The sequence below is a fragment of the Nannobrachium achirus genome, assembly GCF_963921795.1.
Source record: "Nannobrachium achirus genome assembly, chromosome: 2".
Taxonomy (NCBI): Eukaryota; Metazoa; Chordata; class Actinopteri; order Myctophiformes; family Myctophidae; genus Nannobrachium; species Nannobrachium achirus.
The window spans coordinates 68,607,851-68,628,718 of record NC_137811.1 but is presented as its reverse complement, the minus strand read 5'-3'; the positions used below and the strand labels follow the sequence as shown (position 1 = coordinate 68,628,718).

Sequence of the window (20,868 nt, the reverse complement as noted above, 5' to 3'; positions counted from 1 at the left end):
AATTCCTCAACTCTTAGTGCTCGTCAGGGTGCCGGGTCCCCAGTTAAAACACGATTATTTCGGGGGTCACGAGTCATGACCTGAAAAGGTTGAGAACCACTGGCATACACTACCTGTCTTTGGGCATTGCGCATAGGAGTAAGAGACCTGTTATTGAGCTGAATTATTGTTATATAGTCCTGGAAATTGGGTTAAGTAGTGGAGTATGCATTGGGTCATCACACTTAGTTTTTATTTAGTTTTGGTCAGTTAAAAAAGGTAGTTGGCGGACATTTTTCGCCATAGTTTTAGTCTACGAAATCAGCACTATTGCAGAGTGTGTTAATTGGAATGCAGTCTTTCACTAAAACTGGTGTGTAGCTGTTGTATTTTATGGGCACTATTGTAAAGATGCCCACTGGTCATTTAATCTGTTCATTTGTGTAGTTCCTTCAGCCTTTTGATATGCCGCCATGGCAGTATTTGATTGTTTTCTTTGTTGAAAGGTGTGAAACTGTGTTGTGTCATTCAAGTCTCTCTCTCTCACACACTAGACGCATAGACACATAGCTACACACACATTCACGTTAAGGAGACGGTGTGACCACCGCTCAAAAAGGCGATCCATTCAGAGAGGTGTGTGAAGACCTGTTTGTCTTTGACAGCATACATACTAAGACGCCTCAGGGCAACATGCGCGAGGTCACGCCAATTCTTGGCCATCTGGCCTGTGCCCGGACCAGTTACATATATATGGAGGCCACATAAGCCACATACAACACTAACAGAATCCATTATGGCCAAGACAGCCCATATCTGCATGGCTGGTTCTACAGACAGGGATCTCCATGTATGGGCATAAAAGGGTATGATATCAGATGTCATAGAAGTCATAGGACTTTCACATAACGAATAACAGATAAGCATGTTTGGGCTCTCACAGCATATCTCCATATTCAGTACATGGATCTCCATATATGGGTACCAGTGGTCATCATGGGACTTCATTCCCATATGAAGTCCTGTTAGATGTGTGCTTAATATTGATGACATCAGGGAACTTCATATATGGGCATAAAAGGGATTCTGTTATTGTGAGATCACAGTGAAGTCAGAGCGTGATGTCAAAGCGGCAAACCCATTCTGTTAGAGTGGTTCCCCTGAAATCACAGTGACATTAGAGCGACAAACCCATAGAAACACAGTTGCAAGCATTCTCAAAGGAATGTCCTGTGGAGAGAGATTAAGTGAACAAAGCCCACTGATGCGATGACACAATCAACCGGCAGGGTTGGTCAGTGATGTTCCCGCTAATTGTCTTTGTCTCCATATGGTTTCGTTAGAAGTGACAAAATTAGAAAATAAATTCATTCTTTTTGAGGACCAAGTCGAAAATGTCTGGTTTAATTCAACATTGATAGAATATATGTAGGAATTAAGGCAAAAAAATGTCAATTGGTGTAATCAAATAATTTAACTTTCTTTTTTTTTTTTGAAGGTAACATTCTCAAAATAAAACAACCAATCAACTAGCTGGTTATATCTTACATTTGAAATATTGAATAGTCATGGAAAGAAATGGATCACCATGCTCTAAATATAATAATTCATTTGGGGAATACATACTGTCAGTCAAGTCAACTAACTGAATTGTCATATATGATATTGTGCAAGAAGATAAAACTTACATTGTAATAAAAACAATTTCACTTTAACTTTTTAGTTGTGGTCTTTAAATCAGGGAATGAGCAGCTTGGGTGTGGCTACAGTGATTTAATTAACTGTTGAAAGAAAAACACCTTCACAGTTCACACTGTCTTCAAATGCAATTAAAAATATTCAATGGGAATAACGTTTCGGCTATAGACCTTCATCAGGTTATCTTTTTTTAAATGTAATCAACCATAAAATGGCTGTTGACATGCCTAGACGTGTCTTTGTATGTATGTGTGTATGTGTATGTGTATGTGTGTGTGCGTGTGTGTGTGTGTGTGTGTGTGTGTGTGTGTGTGTGTGTGTGTGTGTGTGTGTGATTTGCATGTGAAAGCACCGTCCCTTATCATACTCATTTGTGACAATAAAAGATTCAGTTCAGTTCAGATCAAACACACATCTTCCAGTGAGAGAGGACAGGCTGTCTTTCTATAACTAATGTACTATACGAGAGAGAATACTGACACCGACCCAGACTGCTGAACGGACTTTAACAAGAACCGGGATTCACTACGAAAGTCAACTTTGGGGAACATTGTATCCGGAGAAGGGCGTGTTACCACCACTGACTGGTTGATATCCCGTCTCGTTCACCACAGCGTTCGTAGCATCACTGAGAGACGCAATGGCTACCATTTCCTGTCCTGTGTGTCGTGACATCTTTAAAGATCCTGTTGTCCTGCTGTGCAGCCACAGCTTCTGCAGAGGCTGTGTGCACGCATGGTGGGGAGAGAAGCAATTAAAGGAATGTCCGATTTGTAAGGAAATATCTTCAACGGATCATCCACCCTGTAACCTGGTTCTGAAGAACTTGTGCGAAGCCTTCCTACAGGCGAGACGTCAGAGAGCTTCAAAACGTCCGAAAACTTCATCTGGGTCTGAGGTTCTCTGCAACCGAGCAACAAAACATCCAAGAACTTCATCAGGGTCTGATGTTGACTGCGGTCTGCACACCGAGAAGTTCAAGCTCTTCTGCATGGAATGTCAACAGCCAGCGTGTGTTGTGTGTCTTCATTCAGACAAACACACCAACCACAGTTTCAGACCCATCGATGAAGTTGCACTGGAACAAAAGGAGGAAGTCCAGAAATCACTGAAGCGTTTACAGATTAAACTGAAGGTACGTAATTATGTTAGGGGTAAATATGAGCAAACAGCAGAATACATTAGAGTCCAGGCCCAGTGCACAACGAGTAGGATTAAGGAGCAGTTTAAGAAGATGCATCGGTTTCTACAAGAGGAAGAGGAGGCCAGCATCACAGCGCTGAGGGAGGAAAAGGAACACAAGTGTCAGCTGATGAAGGAGACGAACGAGGCTCTGAACAGAGACATATCAACCCTTTCATACACAATCGCAGCTTTAGAGGAGGAGATGAGAGCTGAACACGTCTCATTCCTGCAGAACTACGAGACTACAATGGAAAGACTCCAGCTCACACTGCAGGACCCACAGCCGCTGTCATCAGGAGCACTGATAGATGTGGCCAAACACCTGGGCAACCTGACCTTCAGAGTCTGGGACAAGATGAAGGACACTGTCTCCTACACTCCTGTCATTCTGGACCCCAACACTGCCCATCCAAAATATACCCTGTCTGATGATCTGACCAGTGTGAGACCTGGAGAAAGCCAGCAGCTTCCAGACAACCCAGAGAGGTTTGACCACTTGCACGTTGTCCTGGGTTCTGAGGGCTTTAACTCAGGGACTCACAGCTGGGATGTTGAGGTGGGAGACAGTAAACACTGGTCAATGGGTGTCTTAGCAGAGTCCTTTCAGAGGAAGGGAACCGGAGGGGGTCCATTCTGGAGAATAAACTCTGGTTCATACTCAATGGCCTCCTCACCAGGGTCAAAGACCAATCTCTTGTGGAAACAGGTTCCCCATACTATCAGAGTCAGTCTGGACTGGAACAGAGGAAAACTGTCATTCTCTGATCCTGATACTAACACACACATACACACCTTCACGCACACTTTCACTGAAACACTCTTTCCATTCATTAGCGCTACTGCTACTATGAAGATGTTACCGGGGAAGATTGAGTGGAACGATGATGTTGATGATGTTGAGGATTGACGATGGCGACTATATCGTCGTTGTCGGGTGGAAACCTTGTATGTCCAAGACCGTTCCTTTGTATTTATCATTTTAAAAATGAATTAAACTTTTGTGCGACAGCCTTGTATGGTGAAGCAGGGCTTGGTGAAAAAAGTACAAATTTGAAACTTGGAGATACGAGGTTTCTGCCCGACAGTGACAATATAGAAAAAATGATATGAAGCCATCATTGTTTGATTTGTTTCATAGTGAGGTAGTGGATTTTCATGATTCTATAGCCTAGCTTTATTGTAAAAGTGTGTTTGTCGTTATTTTGTATTTTTAAAATGATTTAATACATAATGATGTTTGTTTTGTTGTTTTGTGTATGCTTGTATGATTATTTTGGCTCTGACTTCTAAGGACAATATAGATCTGTAAAATCAACTATAATGATGGCATGATATGTTTGATTCAAATAAACATCTACCTCTTGTGTGATTTGAGTTCACTTGTTCAGTTCTGTTAACGCTAAACGATATCAGTTTAATCCTGATACTGAATACTTTTTAAGCTCATCCAGTCAGTCTCCAAATTGAGACTATATATTATAGAAATACCAGTAAGACTCCCTAAATCGGGAGATAAGCGACCGTCAGGTCCATACACAAACTTTAGAAGGCAATCAGGAGGGAATATGGGAAATGGGACAGATCCATGTTGATGACATGACCTTAGAGATACTGTGTACCGCTTTGCGTGATTTTAGGGCAAAATCTGTAGGAGCAGTGTCCAAAAATGTGTTTTACAAAAAAATCGGCCAGATAGTGGCGCTAGATGGGACAGATGCATTTTGATGACATGACTGTAGAGATACTGTGAGTGTGTACCGCTTTGCGTGATTTTAGGGCCAAATCTGTAGGAGCAGTGGCCAAAAATGTGTTTAGCAAGAATAAGCCTCATGGTGGCGCTAGAAGAGGGCCATGTGAGTGTGTGTGCAAAGTTTGGCATGGATCCGGGCAACAGTGGCAGAGATATGAGTAGGGCAAAAGTGTGATGTGTGACAGACTGATAGACAAATATTATACAAAGCCCATTGGTAGTGGGGTTTCACAATTCTATAGGTTAGTCCAGAGTCGTCTAATCAGAGAGTCATGCCACTGCGGGGTCAGAAACAGCGCTGGTCACGTGGTTCATTGTCACTTTACACCTCATAGACTTCAATGCATTTTGTAAACTTCCGGTTCGCCGTTTGTCACTATACGCCAATAGATGTGTGCGTAGAAGACCTGGCCCCATGAAGTGAATGGGAGTGACGCAACTCTCCGTAGGTAGAAGGTTCTGGGTTAGTCGTATTGCAGATTGTATTGCCATGCAATCTTTCACTAATCGGTGCAGTTTTAAAATGTGTAGAAGAGCATCAAAATGATGACAGCAAAAAGGAATATTAGCATGTAAAGACCTGAGGCGAATTCTAAACGTTTTTGGAAAAACTTACCATTGTTGTTGGGTGGAAAGTAGTGAAAATAGCAGATCTACAAGAACACAATGCATCGCAGTTTTGTGCGACAGTCTTGTATGATGAAGCAGGACTTTACTTGAAATTGGGAACTTGGAGATACAAGGCTTCTGCCCGACAGTGACGTTATATTGCTTTATCAGTGGTGCTCAAAACTTTTCATATCACTCTAACCCCCAAGATTATATGTACTTAGCCTCAGAGCCCTGTCTATCTTATAATACTTTGTTCCAGGGACCCACAGAAGCAAAGATAAAAATGTATATATATTCTGTATATTCAAAGATTTGCACAGATTTTCTAAATGTTTCAAAAATAGCAGATCTAAGCTCATATCGTTGAACGAATCTGAGTTCATGTCAAGGTGCGAGTTTTGCCCATATGTGTTGAATTATAATGTCCATGTATTTGCCAGAGAATCACTGTCTTTACATATCCATATTCATAATACTGTACTACACTTTTCCCTTAAAAACCTGCACTATCCAGACATTTCACACAGATTGTGTTTTGCTAGTTACTGTATCGATTTAAAAACAGATTAATGTAATCATATTATCGTATCGCCATGAATTACCCAACATTGCCCATGTATCGGAGTGTCAACCATGTGTTGTGATGATATCATAACGCTGTTAAAATGTAATAATGACTCAATTACTCAAGTTAATTATAGGACATTGTTATTTCTACATTGTGGAATGTGTCTATCTCAGTTTCCAACAGCCAGTTTTAATCAATTGAAACCCCTTTGATTACATTTCAACAGAAAAGGCTTTTGATCAGACAGCATTATCAAAGGACTGTAAGTGATTAAATCAGACCATTGTGCTCTACGAAAGAGAGGGTATAGTTGTGTCATTGATTGGACGGTCTCAAACTCCTCTCCTTTTTGGGTGATTAGGTTAAGTTCAGACATAACAATGACTTATAACAATAACAATACATTACAGTTAAGTTCTGTTGTAGTAAACATTATTGTATTAAGAAATGATTACCACCGGAGAGAAACGCAATCTGCGGGTGATTTTAAGAAGTAAGAACCTTTCATCAAGGAACCATATTATATAATTATGAAGCAATTGTACTCAAACTCTAGGTGCACTGTGATTGGTTTTTGAGCACAGTGCTTTGCAAAAATGTGTGTGTGTGTGTGTGTGTGTGTGTGTGTGTGTGTGTGTGTGTGTGTGTGTGTGTGCGTGTGTGTGTGTGTGTGTGTGTATGTGTGTGTGTGTGTGTGAAGCAGTAGAATATGCTGTCGTGCAGTTTGCAACTCAGTCCACTAGATGTAGCTACACAACCATATTTAATTACCAGAGAAGGAACCTATAGACAGCCTGTTTCATGTTTCAGAGCGAACACACTGAACACACACACACAAGTCTTTCCACAACCGTGGTACAGCAGCACATTAGGGAACACAGACTCTCTCTCCCACACGTTTGACAGATGTGATGCACGCACGCGCGCGCACACACACACACACACACACACACACACACACACACACACACACACACACACACACACACACACACACACACACACACACACACACACACACACACACACACACACACACACACACACACACACACACACACACACACACACACACACACACACACACCTGACAGATGTGCTGATGTCCACTCACTGTCTGTGTTTCCACAGCTATCAGCATTGGCTGGCTGACTAACGTGATGTCATCACATCAGACTGCTGACGTATCTGTGCTGGTGGCAGACATCCCAGCTGTGTGTGTGTGTGTGTGTGTGTGTGTGTGTGTGTGTGTGTGTGTGTGTGTGTGTGTGTGTGTGTGTGTGGGCTTGCAATACTATCTTTGTGGGGGCCCACAGGTGCCCACAAAGATAGTACAATCGGAGAAAAAGACCTTGTGGGGACACATTTTAGTGTCCCACATGGCAAGGGTTAGGTTTAGGGGTTAGGTTAAGGGTTAGGGTTAGGGTTAGGGATAGAGGTTAGGGTAAGGCCACAGGACTTGCATAAAAATTAATGGAATGTCCCCACAGGGATAGTAGACTATGTGTAATGTCCCCACAAAGTAGCAAATGCAAACCTGTGTGTGTGTGTGTGTGTGTGTGTGTGTGTGTGTGTGTGTGTGTGTGTGTGTGTGTGTGTGTGTGTGTGTGTGTGTGTGTGTGTGTGTGTGTGTGTGAGAGAAGAGAGAGAGAGAGATAGTCGGAGGATGACTGATTATGGACAATACCGAGCTTTAAACTAAAAAGATGGCGGAGGGACCAGACAGCAGCACGGCAGCTCCTGCTGCAGCTCCCGCTTTCAAACGATCACGATTAAAACCAGAGATCTACAGAACTGAGGAAGGCAAAGTAATAGTGGAGGATGAGTTACTGAACTTTCTCTCTATTAGAATTAAGACCATGAATCAAGATGAAATAGTGTTGTTGGCTACAAACACTTTTGATTCAGACGGGATCGAGGCTTCCAAGAAAGTTTTGTTTGACCTGTGCCCTGCAACAACTCAGCGGAACATAGCGCATAAAGGCCAGCATAAAGATACAAACAACGTCAAATTGTGTCTCAAAGTCCTGAACGAATGTGGGGAAAATGTACCCAGATTTGTTTCATATTACCTGGATGAACTGCCGCCAGTTACGTTCACCAGCATCGATGTCACTTGCCTACTGCGGAGAATGGAGCAACTCTGTGTTGAGGTTGGCGCGCTGAAACGCTTGACCCAGCTGCAGACAGATGTTTGTGAACAGGTACGAGCCGACGCTGTGGAAGTCAACCTCAGAGTCACAGCTTTGGAGCGCTGTCCTGGCCATGGTGTTGGACCTGGCGAGGGTGGCATGGAGGCTGGTTTGAATGCCCCTGAAGACGGGCGCGTGTCGCATGCAGACCGTGCTCCGGACCGGGGGGAACACCCCGAGGGCGAGACGGAGGACGAGGAAGCCGCCGTATCGCGGGACCTGGGCGCCGCAGTGAACGACACGTCAGCGGGGAGACTAGCACAGTCGCCCTGCAGGCAAGACAGAGCCGGGAACGGCTTGAAGATCGCCTCCGCTTCCGACCTGAAAGGTCCAAATGGATCGGTGTCACGGTTTACCGTAACCACAGCTGCAAGCTCTCCTCCATGGAGCAAAGTTGTGAAAAACAGCCGGCCACAACAGGGATCGGGGAACGCCACTGTCCGCGCAGGTTCGCGGGCGACTGCTACCTCCGCAGCACGGAAGAGACCAGGAGGAGCAGTATCCATTGTTGGCACAAGTGTTGTGAGTAGCATCAAAACGGTTAAGACTAAACTTGTTAGTGTATTTGCCACTAAGTTTGCTCCAGAGTTAGACGCTGGCACGTTGGCGCTGTATCTCAAGGATAAACTTAACCGTGATGTCACTTGTCATAAAATTGACAATGTGCGCAGCAGATTTGCCTCATTTAAAGTGACTGCTGAATGTAATGACATTGGTGAAATGTACATGCCTGAGCTCTGGCCTGAAGGTGCATTTGTCAGGCGATATTATGAGCCTCGCAAGGCTGTAGGCACACTGGTTGGGGCAAATACGCTAACTAACCTTGCCCTCGGGGTGAGTAATGTGCCCAACGGTGGCAATACTACAGCCTGCTAATGGCCATACGGGTCGTGTCTTACAACTGTCGTGGCCTGCGTATGGGACAGAGTGCAGGGGATAAAGCGCGGCGCTTAGTTGTGGACAAATTACTGGAGGGCTGTGACATTTTATGTCTACAAGAGACATTTTTATCTAAGCAAGATTTGGATAAACTGAACTCTCTTAATTCTAAATTCCACGGAGTGGGTGAATCGACGACTGATCTCAGTAAGGCTATACTCAGAGGGAGAATACCAGGGGGCGTGGCTATTCTCTGGGACTCGAAACTTGATGCTGTGATAAAGACTATTCGACTTGATGTAGATTGGTGTGTTGGGATCCAATATACGCATAATGATAATGATTTCATTGTTCTTAATGTGTACACACCATATGAGTCCCGTGAGAACGAGGATGAATATCTGAACAGACTTGCCTTTATTAATGCTTTTATTCAAGATAATGACACATGCAGTGTTTACGTTGTTGGGGATATTAATTCTGATATTAATGACAGAAACTCATTATTTGGTAAACACCTGATCCACTTCTGTGACGATTCAAATCTCACCTTGTCAAGCAAAGTGCTCCTGCCCACTGACAGCTATACTTATATAAGTGAAGCCTGGCATAGTACCTCATGGTTAGACCACTGTATTAGTACAGCTGATGGGCATGCTGCTATAGTTAATATGAGTATTGGGTATGGGTTAGCAACAACTGACCATATACCTCTGACCTTCACAATAAATGTAGAGGCTCTGCCCTCAATAGATAGAAACAACAATATTGACTTTTCTGGTAAACTGGACTGGTCAACTCTGTCCAAGGAGGATTTAGTTTCTTACTATTTGACCACTGACACATTATTACATACTATTGATTTACCTATAGATGCTATCATGTGTAAAGATGCTAATTGTAAAAGTGTTAATCATAAGGAAGCCCTCTGTTCACTTTATGAAGGAATAGTGGCTGCCTTGGTTGAAGGTGCTAAGCCCCACTACAAGGGGAAGAGAAAAGGTCACATCAGACCAGGCTGGAATGACCATGTAGCAGTGTATCATGCTGAGGCTAGGGATGCCTTTAAACTGTGGGCTATAGCTGGAAGGCCTAGACAGGGGCCCGAGCTGGAGCATAAAATGTTAGCAAATGCTAGATACAAGTATGCGGTACGGTTCATTTGTAAAAATGAGCAAGCCATGAGGGCAGACTCCATGGCCAGCAAACTAATGTGTAATAATATGAATGACTTTTGGAAAGATGTGAGAGCCATTACTAATAGTAAATCCTCCTTACCTTCTACGGTTGAAGGAATCTCTGGAGGGGATAACATTGCAGCCTTGTGGCGACAACATTATAGTACGCTGTTCAACTGTATTCATAGTGAGTTGTTTGTAGATGACTCAGACATGAATAACAACACTATAGGAATAAAAACACATGAAGTGTATGAAGCCATGCACAAATTATCTGACAATAAAGCTTGTGGCATGGACCTGATCTCTGCAGAACACCTGAAAAATGCCAGTCTGAGGCTAGCCCCTCTTTTATCCATCAGTTTTACTGGTTTTATGATTCATGGGATTTTACCTGATTCAATGCTTTCTGTGTTGCTTGTCCCGGTCATTAAGGACAAAGCGGGTAAGGTCAGTAGCCTGGATAATTATAGGCCCATAGCCATAGCCAGTATCCTCTCAAAGGTAATGGAAAGAATCCTACTGGATAGAGTTGTCGATCATATTAATTCATTTGATAACCAGTTTGGGTTCAAAGCAAAGCATGGTACTGACTTGTGTATCTTTGCTCTCAAAGATATTGTGAGCAAATACAAAGAACGTAACTCATCGGTCCTCATGTGTTTTATTGACGCATCTCGGGCCTTTGACCGGGTTAATCACAGGAAGCTCTTCTTAAAAATGAAGCAAAGAGGTGTGCCTGGATATATTGTGCGGGTCCTGGCCTACTGGTACGCCCACCAGACCATGCGAGTCAAATGGGGTGGGAGTATATCGGCCCCATTTGGGGTTAGCAATGGGGTCCGGCAGGGGGGAATTTTAAGTCCCATTTTATTTAATTTATATATGGATGACTTATCTGCTCAATTGAGAGGTTGTAACACTGGTTGCATGGTTGGGGAAACAATTGTAAACCACCTGATGTATGCTGATGACCTGGTGGTCCTGAGTCCCAGTAGTGCTGGTTTACAGCAGCTCCTGGACGTATGTTCTCTGTATGGCGTAGATCATGACATAAAATACAATGCCAGCAAAAGTGCTGTTTTAATAAGTAGGACTAAAGAGGACAAGCGTCTTAATTTTCCTGTATTTAAATTATCAGACAATAATCTAGAAGTCTGGAATAAAATCAAATACCTTGGTCACTTCATTACTGATCAAATGACTGATGATGATGATATCTTCAGACAGTGTAGAAAACTGTATGCTCAAGCAAACACTATTGCTCGTAAGTTCAGTCAATGTTCTACTAAAGTGAAAGTGTCATTGTTTAAGACATACTGTACACCACTCTATACTGCTCACCTTTGGTCTTCTTATAAGAAATCTAGTATGCATAGGCTGCAAGTTGCATATAACGATGCTATGAGGATACTCCTTAAAAAACCCAGAGGGGGCAGTGCTAGTGAGATGTTTGTCACTGCGGGAGTGAGGACTTTTAAAGCACTTTTAAGAAACTTAATGTTCAAATTCATGAAACGGTTGGATGTATCAACTAACGGCATCATTGTGGCACTTTCAAGCCCCCTTATGAGCAGTTCACGATACACATCCAGACTAAGGGTACACTGGTTAAAATGCCTGTGTGTTTTTCCTGTGGGCTAGGATATGTACTATTTATTTTTTACATCTTCTTATTGATTTTTTATTGCCTGTTGTGTTTCTTATATGCATGGTTAAGTGTTTTTATGTCTTGTATTCTGTTCTATGGACCTGAGTCCGCTAATAATAAAGATTGATTGATTGATTGATATGTCTGTTGTGGAAAAATATACAAAGTGTGTAAGTACATTTACACACAGTGTGTGTTTGTGTGTGTGTCTAAACCTTATGCTCAACGTCCTCCTCTCCTCTCCTCTCCTCTCCTCTCCTCTCCTCTCCTCTCTCCTCTCCAATATGTTGTAAAGTTTGGACAAAGTCACAGAACAAAAGAAAGTTATGTATAAATGGAATGTGTCCTGAACTCACTGTTAAAGCCACACTTGACACTTTGGTAGAGGCTTTGGTTGTAGTTACCTTGCTAGACTTCAATTAAACACATGCATTTCCATTATGGGAAATCTTGACTGTCTATGTTTGATATTATGACAATGTGAAAATAGCAGGTCTACACATTACAAGCTCAAAACACATCTCATCACGACGTGTTGTGAGCTTGTACATCTGCTATTTTCACTAATTTGTCCTACAAAGAAGTGTGGGTTTTTGTTTGTTTTACAAATCAAACTCTGAAGGGAAGAATAACTGATGTTTGTAAAACTTTACTGACGCAACAGAATCGTTGATGATAATAAAATCAATGATTAAAACATTACTTATAAAAAATAGATGTTAAAAATAAAAATACATAAAATCTACAATGGATCACAATAAACATTAACCCTCGTCCCTGGACAAGGTTGTGCATGTCAGCAGAAATTTAATAGAATACTTGGTGACAACTGAAAGCAGCATCAGAAAAGTCGGTATTTCAAAGTAAAATCTCCAATAGTTAGCATAATCATGTCATGCTGAGGCTCGGTTGGAATGAAAACGGTATAGTCCGTATAGTCAGTTTACAGTGGATTGGAGGCGGAATACTTGGGGCCATAAGAGACAGTCAACTGTCCTCTGTGTTGATTGGTCGAACGTGTCACTTGTGAGGGGACGCTGCGTTCCTCCGATTGGCTACCTGGGCAGCATGTCCTGCAGGTCGGCGACCACGTAGGCCACCACGGCCCACAGGGCGGAGCAGAGGTCCATGTCCGCAGGACTCTGGACCGTCATGGTGTCTCCGTCGCTGTGGTGGAACCAGAAGTACCTGCTATTTGACACGTGGAGGCTGGCACCTAGGGATGGGACCACAATCCTTATTATCCTTTATCGTGATAAACTAAAAAACACAATAATAAGGCGATTTCAATGTATCGTGAAATGATCCTCCGTCACGCACTGGGATCAATTCACCTTTTATTAACCCATTTAGGCCTGGGATTATTGAATGCTTTAACTATTGAAAAATAGCAGATATACAATCTCACAGCGCGCGCTGCGAGCTTGTATATCTGCTATTTTTGATGAAAGTCATGAAAATGTGTGCAAATCTTTGAATATATGTATTTTTAAAGTAAACTCAAATTTTGCTTCGGGGGGGGGGGGGGGGGGGGGACACAGACCAACTGAGCTCCATTTAAGTGAAAAGGACCTTTTCTTTGTTGATGGCTGGCCAGATTGCTGACATAGAAACATAGGTTTTTCAAAAAATCTTAGAAGTATTCAAAAGACACTTATAGAATCGGGTCAAAATTCTAATTTTCACGATTTTTCAAAAATAGCAGATCTACAAGCTCGCAGCGGGGCACTCGGTGCCGCGCTGTGAGCTTGTATATCTGCTATTTTTCAATAGTTAAAGCATAAAATAATGATACACAATAATGTGTACCCGTTCTAAATGGGTTGGATAATGTATGTTGGGGGTATTTTGATTATCGCGATAATATCGTAAATCGCAGTTTATTTGGTCCCAATAATTGTGACATTACATCCATTTTCAATGGAAGAGTAAATACCGTCGGCTTCCATTTCAGCATCCTAACTTTCCAGGAAGAGAAAGACTTCAAATAGCTTGGAATCCCCATGGATGATGTCATCGGTAGGCACTAAGCAGGGTTCTCAACTGTCCATAGCATTAGAGTAGCAGTTATATCAAGATATGGTTGAAAATGGTTGTAATTCTGGTTGTAAAACAGTCAAAAACATTGCTGAAGTGAGCACTATAGAATATATGGAGGTGAACTGATATAATCCTTGTAGAGTTATGAAATCAAAACATTAACCAACAACAGGAAGACGCGATAGTCAGATACATATCAAAGAGGGACCAAACAATAAACTGGTTAAACAGGTAACATCATGCTAGTTATGCAGGTGAAACCGTTGTCAGATTTTGTTAAAGATAGAATTTGAAAGCAGAGAGAGACTGAGGGAGGAGAGAGAGAAAGACATCGGAGACACATACTTTGAGAGTTTGAAAACATGACCAATGATGAAAAACTCCCATACCTGCTGGGTGAAGTAAAACAAGGTGCAAACACAGCAGCAAGGATATCAAATGGAACCCAACCACCTTAAAGACCATTGTATATATCCCTGCTCTGCCTGCACGTAACCTTGACGCATGAAAACTGTTACACTCTTTTCACCTGTACATATTTTGTTCCAATTGTATTGTATTGTATTGTATTGTATTGTATTGTATTGTGTACACTTCTGCTTTGGCAATGTAAACGTATGTTTTCTCATCCCAATAAGCCCATTGAATTGAAAAATTGAATTGAATTGAAAGAGACAGAGAGAGAAAGAAAGAGAGAGAGAGAGAGACTTAAAGAAACATCAGAATAAATGAAACATAATAAGTCAGTAAAGTAAAGTATGATGTATATTTTCCTGGCATGGTTCAAGTCCTGCCAGCTTCTTCTTATGCATGCAGCTCCATTTCTGCCTTGATGAGGTGGTCTTTTTCAGGATGGGGGGAGGGTGGGGGGAGGGGGGGCCCTGACCAGGCCAGGAGAATATATGTCAGCATAGCATGCCAAGGCTCCTTAAAGGTGTGAACTCACTGCTAAGCTGAAACACCCGTTAATCGGGGCGCATAAGCGACAGGATTAGTCTCTGACTCTGAGCATCAGTGTATTGAATGTAGTCCCGGGTTTTTTCAGAAGGTTGAAATACCCATTTTCCTGTTCCTTGTTTTCCCATGTTTTGTTTGTTTGGCTCGACAGAAGATCAGAAACATAACACATTATGACATAAGACCTTCATGTGTTTGCAGTTCAAGTCTGCTGCTAAGCCAATCAAACAAAGCTATGTGAAACAGTGTTGATTTTGTCGACTAAAACTATGACAAAAAAATGTTTGTCGACTATGTTTTTTTCACTGACGAAAACTAAATAAAAACTAAGCTGTGATGACTAAAACTAAGACTAAAATTTAATATATTGACAATTTCGTCAACAAAATAAAAACTAGACTAAAACGTTAGGGAGGGACTAGTGGAGAAGAGAGTCATTTTATGTTTGGTTGCTCTCAGGTGTTGCGTGCTGAAAATAGCAGATCTAAAAGCTCACAACGCGTCGCTCTGCGACGCGTTGTGAGCTTGTAGATCGGCTATTTTCAGCATGCAACAAAGTGTAAAATCAGTCATTACGATGCCATCATGGCATCGCCAAAATACATTTCAGTTGACTAAATCAACTGTAGATTTAGTCGCCTAAAAACGTATGATATTTAGTCGACTAAAACTTTACTAAAACTAAAACCTTTCCGGTGACTAAATTATGACAAACTAAATTACATTTTATTCAAAAGACTATGACTAAAACTAAATCAAAATTTGCTGTCAAAAACAACATTGATGTGAAAAGGAAGCAAAGCAGTTGAAAACCTTTCTGAAAACCTTGGAGCGCAGATATGCACAGAGGAGCACATTGAACCATATAATGCATAACGTCCCGGTTCCATTCTGTCTGTGTGCATCTCCTTCCCCTGTCTCCATACTGTCCTATTTAACCCAAGAAACTGAGGCCTGATTCCACAAATGTCTGTTCTAAAAACAGTTTTCTGAAAAAACATTGTTACAGTATTTGTCCAGGATTTTGGCGACGGACCCCCTCCAAAATCTCTAAATATTTTGTTCCAGGGATCCCTAGAAGCAAAGATTTGACTTCAAAATGTTTGCTATCATTTCTTTTGCACATTTTTACGATAAAAATAAATTAAAAAATAGCAGATCTACAAGCTCATAGCACGGCACAAACTTGCTATTAAAAATAATTAAAGTGGTTTCACAGATGCTTTCCAGGTTTTAATTGGTTTTAACAGGTTTTTAACAGGTTAAATAAAGCAAATACATGTCATCGGTCTACAGTACATCTCTGTTACAGGTCTCAAATGACAGACAGGGTTTTAGGTTTTCTTTATTTCCGTGAACGCACTGCTTGCCATGCCTTAAACAGTAGGTAGCTGCCAGGAACCAAGATAAAACAGGTGTGGGGGATGGCTGCTTTATCCTGTGTGCATCAATAATTAGTTCATTGCCACAACAGGGTGTGCAGTCACACCTATGGTCATGGTCACACATGCACATCAAACGCATCTTTCAGCCTCTCTTCACTTCCATTCTACGGGACCAAAGGAGTGGAGCGCCCCGTTGCGGTGCGTTGACGGCAGGGTAGCATGTAGCAACATAGATCTGCTACTTTAATGCACTGGTTCTCAGTGTTGTTTTTGACAACAAATTTTGATTTAGTTTCAGTCATAGTCTTTTGAATAAAATCTCATTTAGTTTTAGTCATAATTTAGTCACCTGAAAGTTTTAGTTTTAGTCTAATTGTAGTCGACTAAATATCATAAGATTTTAGTTGACTAAATCTACAGTTGATTTAGTCAACTAAAATGTATTTTGGCAGGCCTTGATGGCATCGTAATGACACTTGCTTGCGTGCTGAAAAAAGCAGATCTACAAGCTCACAACGCGTCGCGTTGCGACGCGTTGTGAGCTTGTAGATCTGCTATTTTCAGCAAGCAACACCTGAGAGCAACCAAACATAAAATGACTCCCTTCTACACTAGTCCCTCCTCAACATTTTAGTCTAGTTTTTATTTTGTTGACGAAATTGACAATATATTTAGTCTTAGTTTTAGTAATCACAGTTTAGTTTTATTTTGTTTTTATTTAGTTTTCGTCAGTAAAAAAAACGCAGTCGCTGTTTTGGCTGCTCCTTATAGTGATTTCTGAAGCCGAGTACCCCCTTCCCCTGGCTACAGCATTTTGCTTAGAAAACTTGACATCAAAAGTCCAGTTCCAATGCCAATATGTTGAAAATAAAACAGCATAATGGCAAATAAACATTGCTTTAACAGTTGTACTAGTCAAGGTATTGATGTAATTTGGTTTAATACTTTACAGATGAGCAGGTTCACACAAAGTCTGTGAATGTTTTATCGTTGACCATAATACTAACATTTTCCCAATATTTCCATTTTCTAGTTTTTTTCTCACGTACACCCTGCAGTATCCCCGCTTACCCCCATTTGAGAAACACTGCTTTAGTGTACTAAAAAACACATGCTTGTTGTGTCAAAAAGCAAATGTCCTTGGTCAACTTTGCTTAGTTATTCTCAATTCCTCACGGATATGTGAGACCACCATGACTGTACATTTCTCATGTGCGCTGCAATTTCACTTCTTTATGCGCGAAAACAAGACACGTTGTCTGGACCGCTTAACCACCACAATGAAAACCACACAGATCGATCAGGCAACGAGAGAAAGACAGACAGACGAACAGACTGACAGACAGACAGACTAACAGGCAGGCAGGCAGGCAGGCAGACAGACAGACTTACTAACTGATAAAGAAAGTGTGAAATTCTGGTTTTAGAAAACAACTAGGTTATACCAGATATAGGGTTTACCAATCAATACTCTTTTTAAACCCAATATAGTTGGTTGACAGATCTACAAGCTCAAGATCGTCTGTTCCCGCCGAGTGTTGGTGCCAGAACAGGGACGCCAGGAGGGTTCAAGAGGTCAACAAATGCCGTGACCAGAACCTCTGGTCATGTGTTGTACTGGATGTCTTGTTGCGTGCCAGTAAGAGGATGTGTTTATGCGTACGCAGCAATTTCACTTCTGAAACCATAAAGTCCAGTAGATGAGGGGTTTAGTTTATCAAAAACAGTAACTGAAAAGAGGTACAGAGACCTGGGGTTGTCACGATTACAATTTGCATATAAACTTCTACTGTTAACTCTCCTACTGCCAGATTATTTATTTATTTATTGGGTCTGGTGCCATCAAAAAGCGGCTTACCTTTGCGACGTTATAGCAGATAGACAGACTTTTTTTTTTTTTTTTTTTTTTTATTGTGCAATAGTGCACTTTGGTCTGCCAGGCAGCAGAGGGCGGCGTCATGCGAGAATGAATGTGAATTTGCCTGTTATGTGTTGAAGAAGAAGAAGACCAGTCACTGGCCACAGAGCCTTACAGCCAGAGGAAATCAACAAGGAAGTGAATTGTTCTCCGTTGATGGATTTTTTACACCATCACCGCGGAAAATGTGTTTACAGTAAACGGCCGCGCGACCCCTCATCAGCTTACAGTCATCAGACGAACGAACCGAACGAGCGCCGTATTGGCATCGAGGTTCTGTAAAAAATGGGGCGAACGTTAACGTTCAAAGCGTGGGGAGAGTTAATGTGAATAATTGATAACTTCCCGTCTGCTTTGATGTTGCGATTATATTGTTCAGTAGTGTAGTATTTGCAAGCGTTATTAATGTTGAAGAAAGAATTGATGTCCGGGTCCATTATGCTGTATTCACTATAATCCAATGTATTAAGATCTATATGTTCATAGTCTCTTATCCTCTGTGTTAGGTGACTGATGTCACCAGATGAAGAATAAGTTCTATGGTTTTGTGTCATGATGTGTTGTTAGTTGTACTTGTTACCTTATAGTCCAGACCAGTCAAGTCCATTACAGTAGCCTATACAGTGCAGTACATTCATAGCTCATCGTTGGTACTTGTCCAGCTCCTCAATGCCTCTAATCAACACCACTTTTGCATCTTCAGTGGTACCATTTAACTTGATAAAAATCTTGCAGTTTGCGGTCCAAGTGTTCTGTTTTTTTTTCTGCTTCTTGAGTTGGCGAGCCTTTCTTGCTATTTCCCCATTTTTTTGGGGATAGATGCTTAATGAACACATCGGTTCCCTTTAACTTTTTCGCCTGCTTCAGCAGAGCCGTCTTGAATTTTCTGTTGGCAAACCTCACAATTACGCCCGGCGGGCCGGGGTTGTCACTGTCCTTTCTCCTGGGCAGCGGGTGGCAAGCCTCGATGTTGTCACAGTCCATCCACAGTCATGCACTCCTCATGCTCCTCACTCCTCAAACATTGATAGTGGAAATAGACGATCTAGAAGCTCCAACGCGTCTACGACTATTGCCATTACGATTATGACAATTATGTAAAATAATTGCGATTAGACGATTATGTAATAATTGTGACAAGCCTACAGAGACCCAGGGTTGGTTCCTTGACTTCCTCTTTCGTGTATCATCGTCCTTGATGATTGGTTGACGAGATTTTATTTCACAAGATTTCTTGTTACTTAGGGGAGGCCATGGGGCTGGCTGTCGTCTTCTCCCCCTTGCTGACGTCGGCTTAGGCAGGGTTTGAACCACTCACCTTCCACATGAAGGGCATACCGATGGCCAAAACGCAAAACCTCCTATCTGCAAATTTCATGATTTTTGGATTTCACTAGAAATGAGGACAACAGGCTATGCTGCACAACACATGGTCGGTCTGTCTGCAAGATCGTTCTGCCCCTCATTTTGCTAAAATGTCATGTGACTAGAACATGACATTTGACAGGTTTGGCAAAAGACATATGGAACATTTGGCAAAATAATGAAGCTCAAAACCTCCTATCTGTGTTGCCAATTGATTACTAATGCTTGGTGTCAGGTGGTGAAACCTTTGATAAAGAATGTTAATGGTAATACTTGTAACAGACCTGTAGAATGTCTTGATCTCAATTAAGTGCTGTAAAAAGTGTTATTTAACCAAAAAAAGTTGCCTGTTTTGTGTTGAACACACATTTTCTTTTTCATTTTCCCAACAAAGTGAATTTTTCAGATAGGAGGTTTTGCGTTTTGGCCATCGATATGCACTAACCACTACACCAACGTCACACCCCAGTTCATTGACTGGGATCTAGTACAAACAGACAGACAGACAGACAGACAGACGTACCTGGGACTCCAGCCTCCATCCAGGGTGATATATCTGTCCCTTCAGCTTGGGGTTCCAGTTTGGTGGTGTTGATGGGAGCCAGCAGTTGAACCACCTGCTCCATCACCTGGAGACGGTTGAGACACAATGACAAAGCTTTATTTAAACAAGAATAAATAACACTGGGAAGCACCCAGTACAAGCACAGGCTTATGTGACAAGCCACTGGGAGCTGACCAGTATACACCTAGAGCTTACATGGGCAACTGGCGGTGCGGGGGCCACAACAATCGGCCCGCAGGTTAATATCGTAATACTGATATATTATTGATTTCAGCTGTTACAATTCCAAACATGCAAACATGACCCGCTTTAATTACTTCAGTCTATAGTAGCAGCTTAATGACTAGTACTAGTCTTTTTTTAGTATTTAAGTTCATAACATATAAATGCATTTGAAATTAAATTAATAAAATATATATACTTTTCAGGATTCTAATCCACTAAAAAGAATTCAGCATTCCAATTCAAAGAAACTCAAAACGCGTCGCAGTACAATGCGTTTTAAGCTTGTAAATCGTCTATTTTTGCTATTTTTGACTGTATATGCAATGTGGCCCTCTGGAGTGAGTGTGAAAATATAGTGGCCCCCCCGGGGTCAAAGATGCCCAGCCTTGACCCAGTGGTGATTCAAGTTATCCCAGTGAGACAGACAGACAGACAGATGGTGTCAGAGACGTTTAACGCTACCTTCCATGCCGCATCGCTGCCTCTGAACTGTAAGGCCACCGGAGTGAATGTCCCCGAGTCAGACTCCATCACAAGGTCATAGTTGGACAGATTCACCTGGAGGAGAGGGGGAGGGAGAGGTAGGAGGGTGAGGGGTGGAGAGAGATGGAAGAGAGATAGACATATTGAGAAACATGCAGCGACATTAAAGCGGTTATGTTAACTCTCAAATACCTGGACCGCGCCCGAGTCGCGTTAGATTTTAACCACTTTAACCATT

At 41.9% G+C, this 20,868-nt stretch overlaps 2 protein-coding genes across 2 annotated transcripts in view; one reads left to right on the top strand and one right to left on the bottom strand.

Annotated features, from left to right (window-relative positions):
* Window positions 1-2,317: 2,317 nt before the first annotated feature.
* Window positions 2,318-3,769, top strand: LOC308300113 (nuclear factor 7, brain-like; the record flags this gene model as incomplete). Its single annotated transcript, XM_080743892.1, has 1 exon — window positions 2,318-3,769. The coding sequence occupies one exon, from the start codon at window positions 2,318-2,320 to the stop codon at window positions 3,767-3,769; it is 1,452 nt and encodes a 483-aa protein (XP_080600018.1).
* Window positions 3,770-12,503: 8,734 nt separating this feature from the next.
* Window positions 12,504-20,868, bottom strand: part of LOC308302788 (carboxypeptidase Q-like) — a 33,804-nt gene continuing 25,439 nt past the window's right edge. Inside the window, exons 9-11 of the mRNA XM_080747079.1 lie at window positions 20,610-20,705; window positions 19,881-19,986; window positions 12,504-12,908 (exon numbers count right to left, since the gene is read on the bottom strand). Of these exons, the coding sequence (XP_080603205.1) occupies window positions 12,748-12,908; window positions 19,881-19,986; window positions 20,610-20,705 (363 nt within the window). The 3' untranslated portion in view covers window positions 12,504-12,747. The remainder of the gene's footprint in view (window positions 12,909-19,880; window positions 19,987-20,609; window positions 20,706-20,868) is intronic.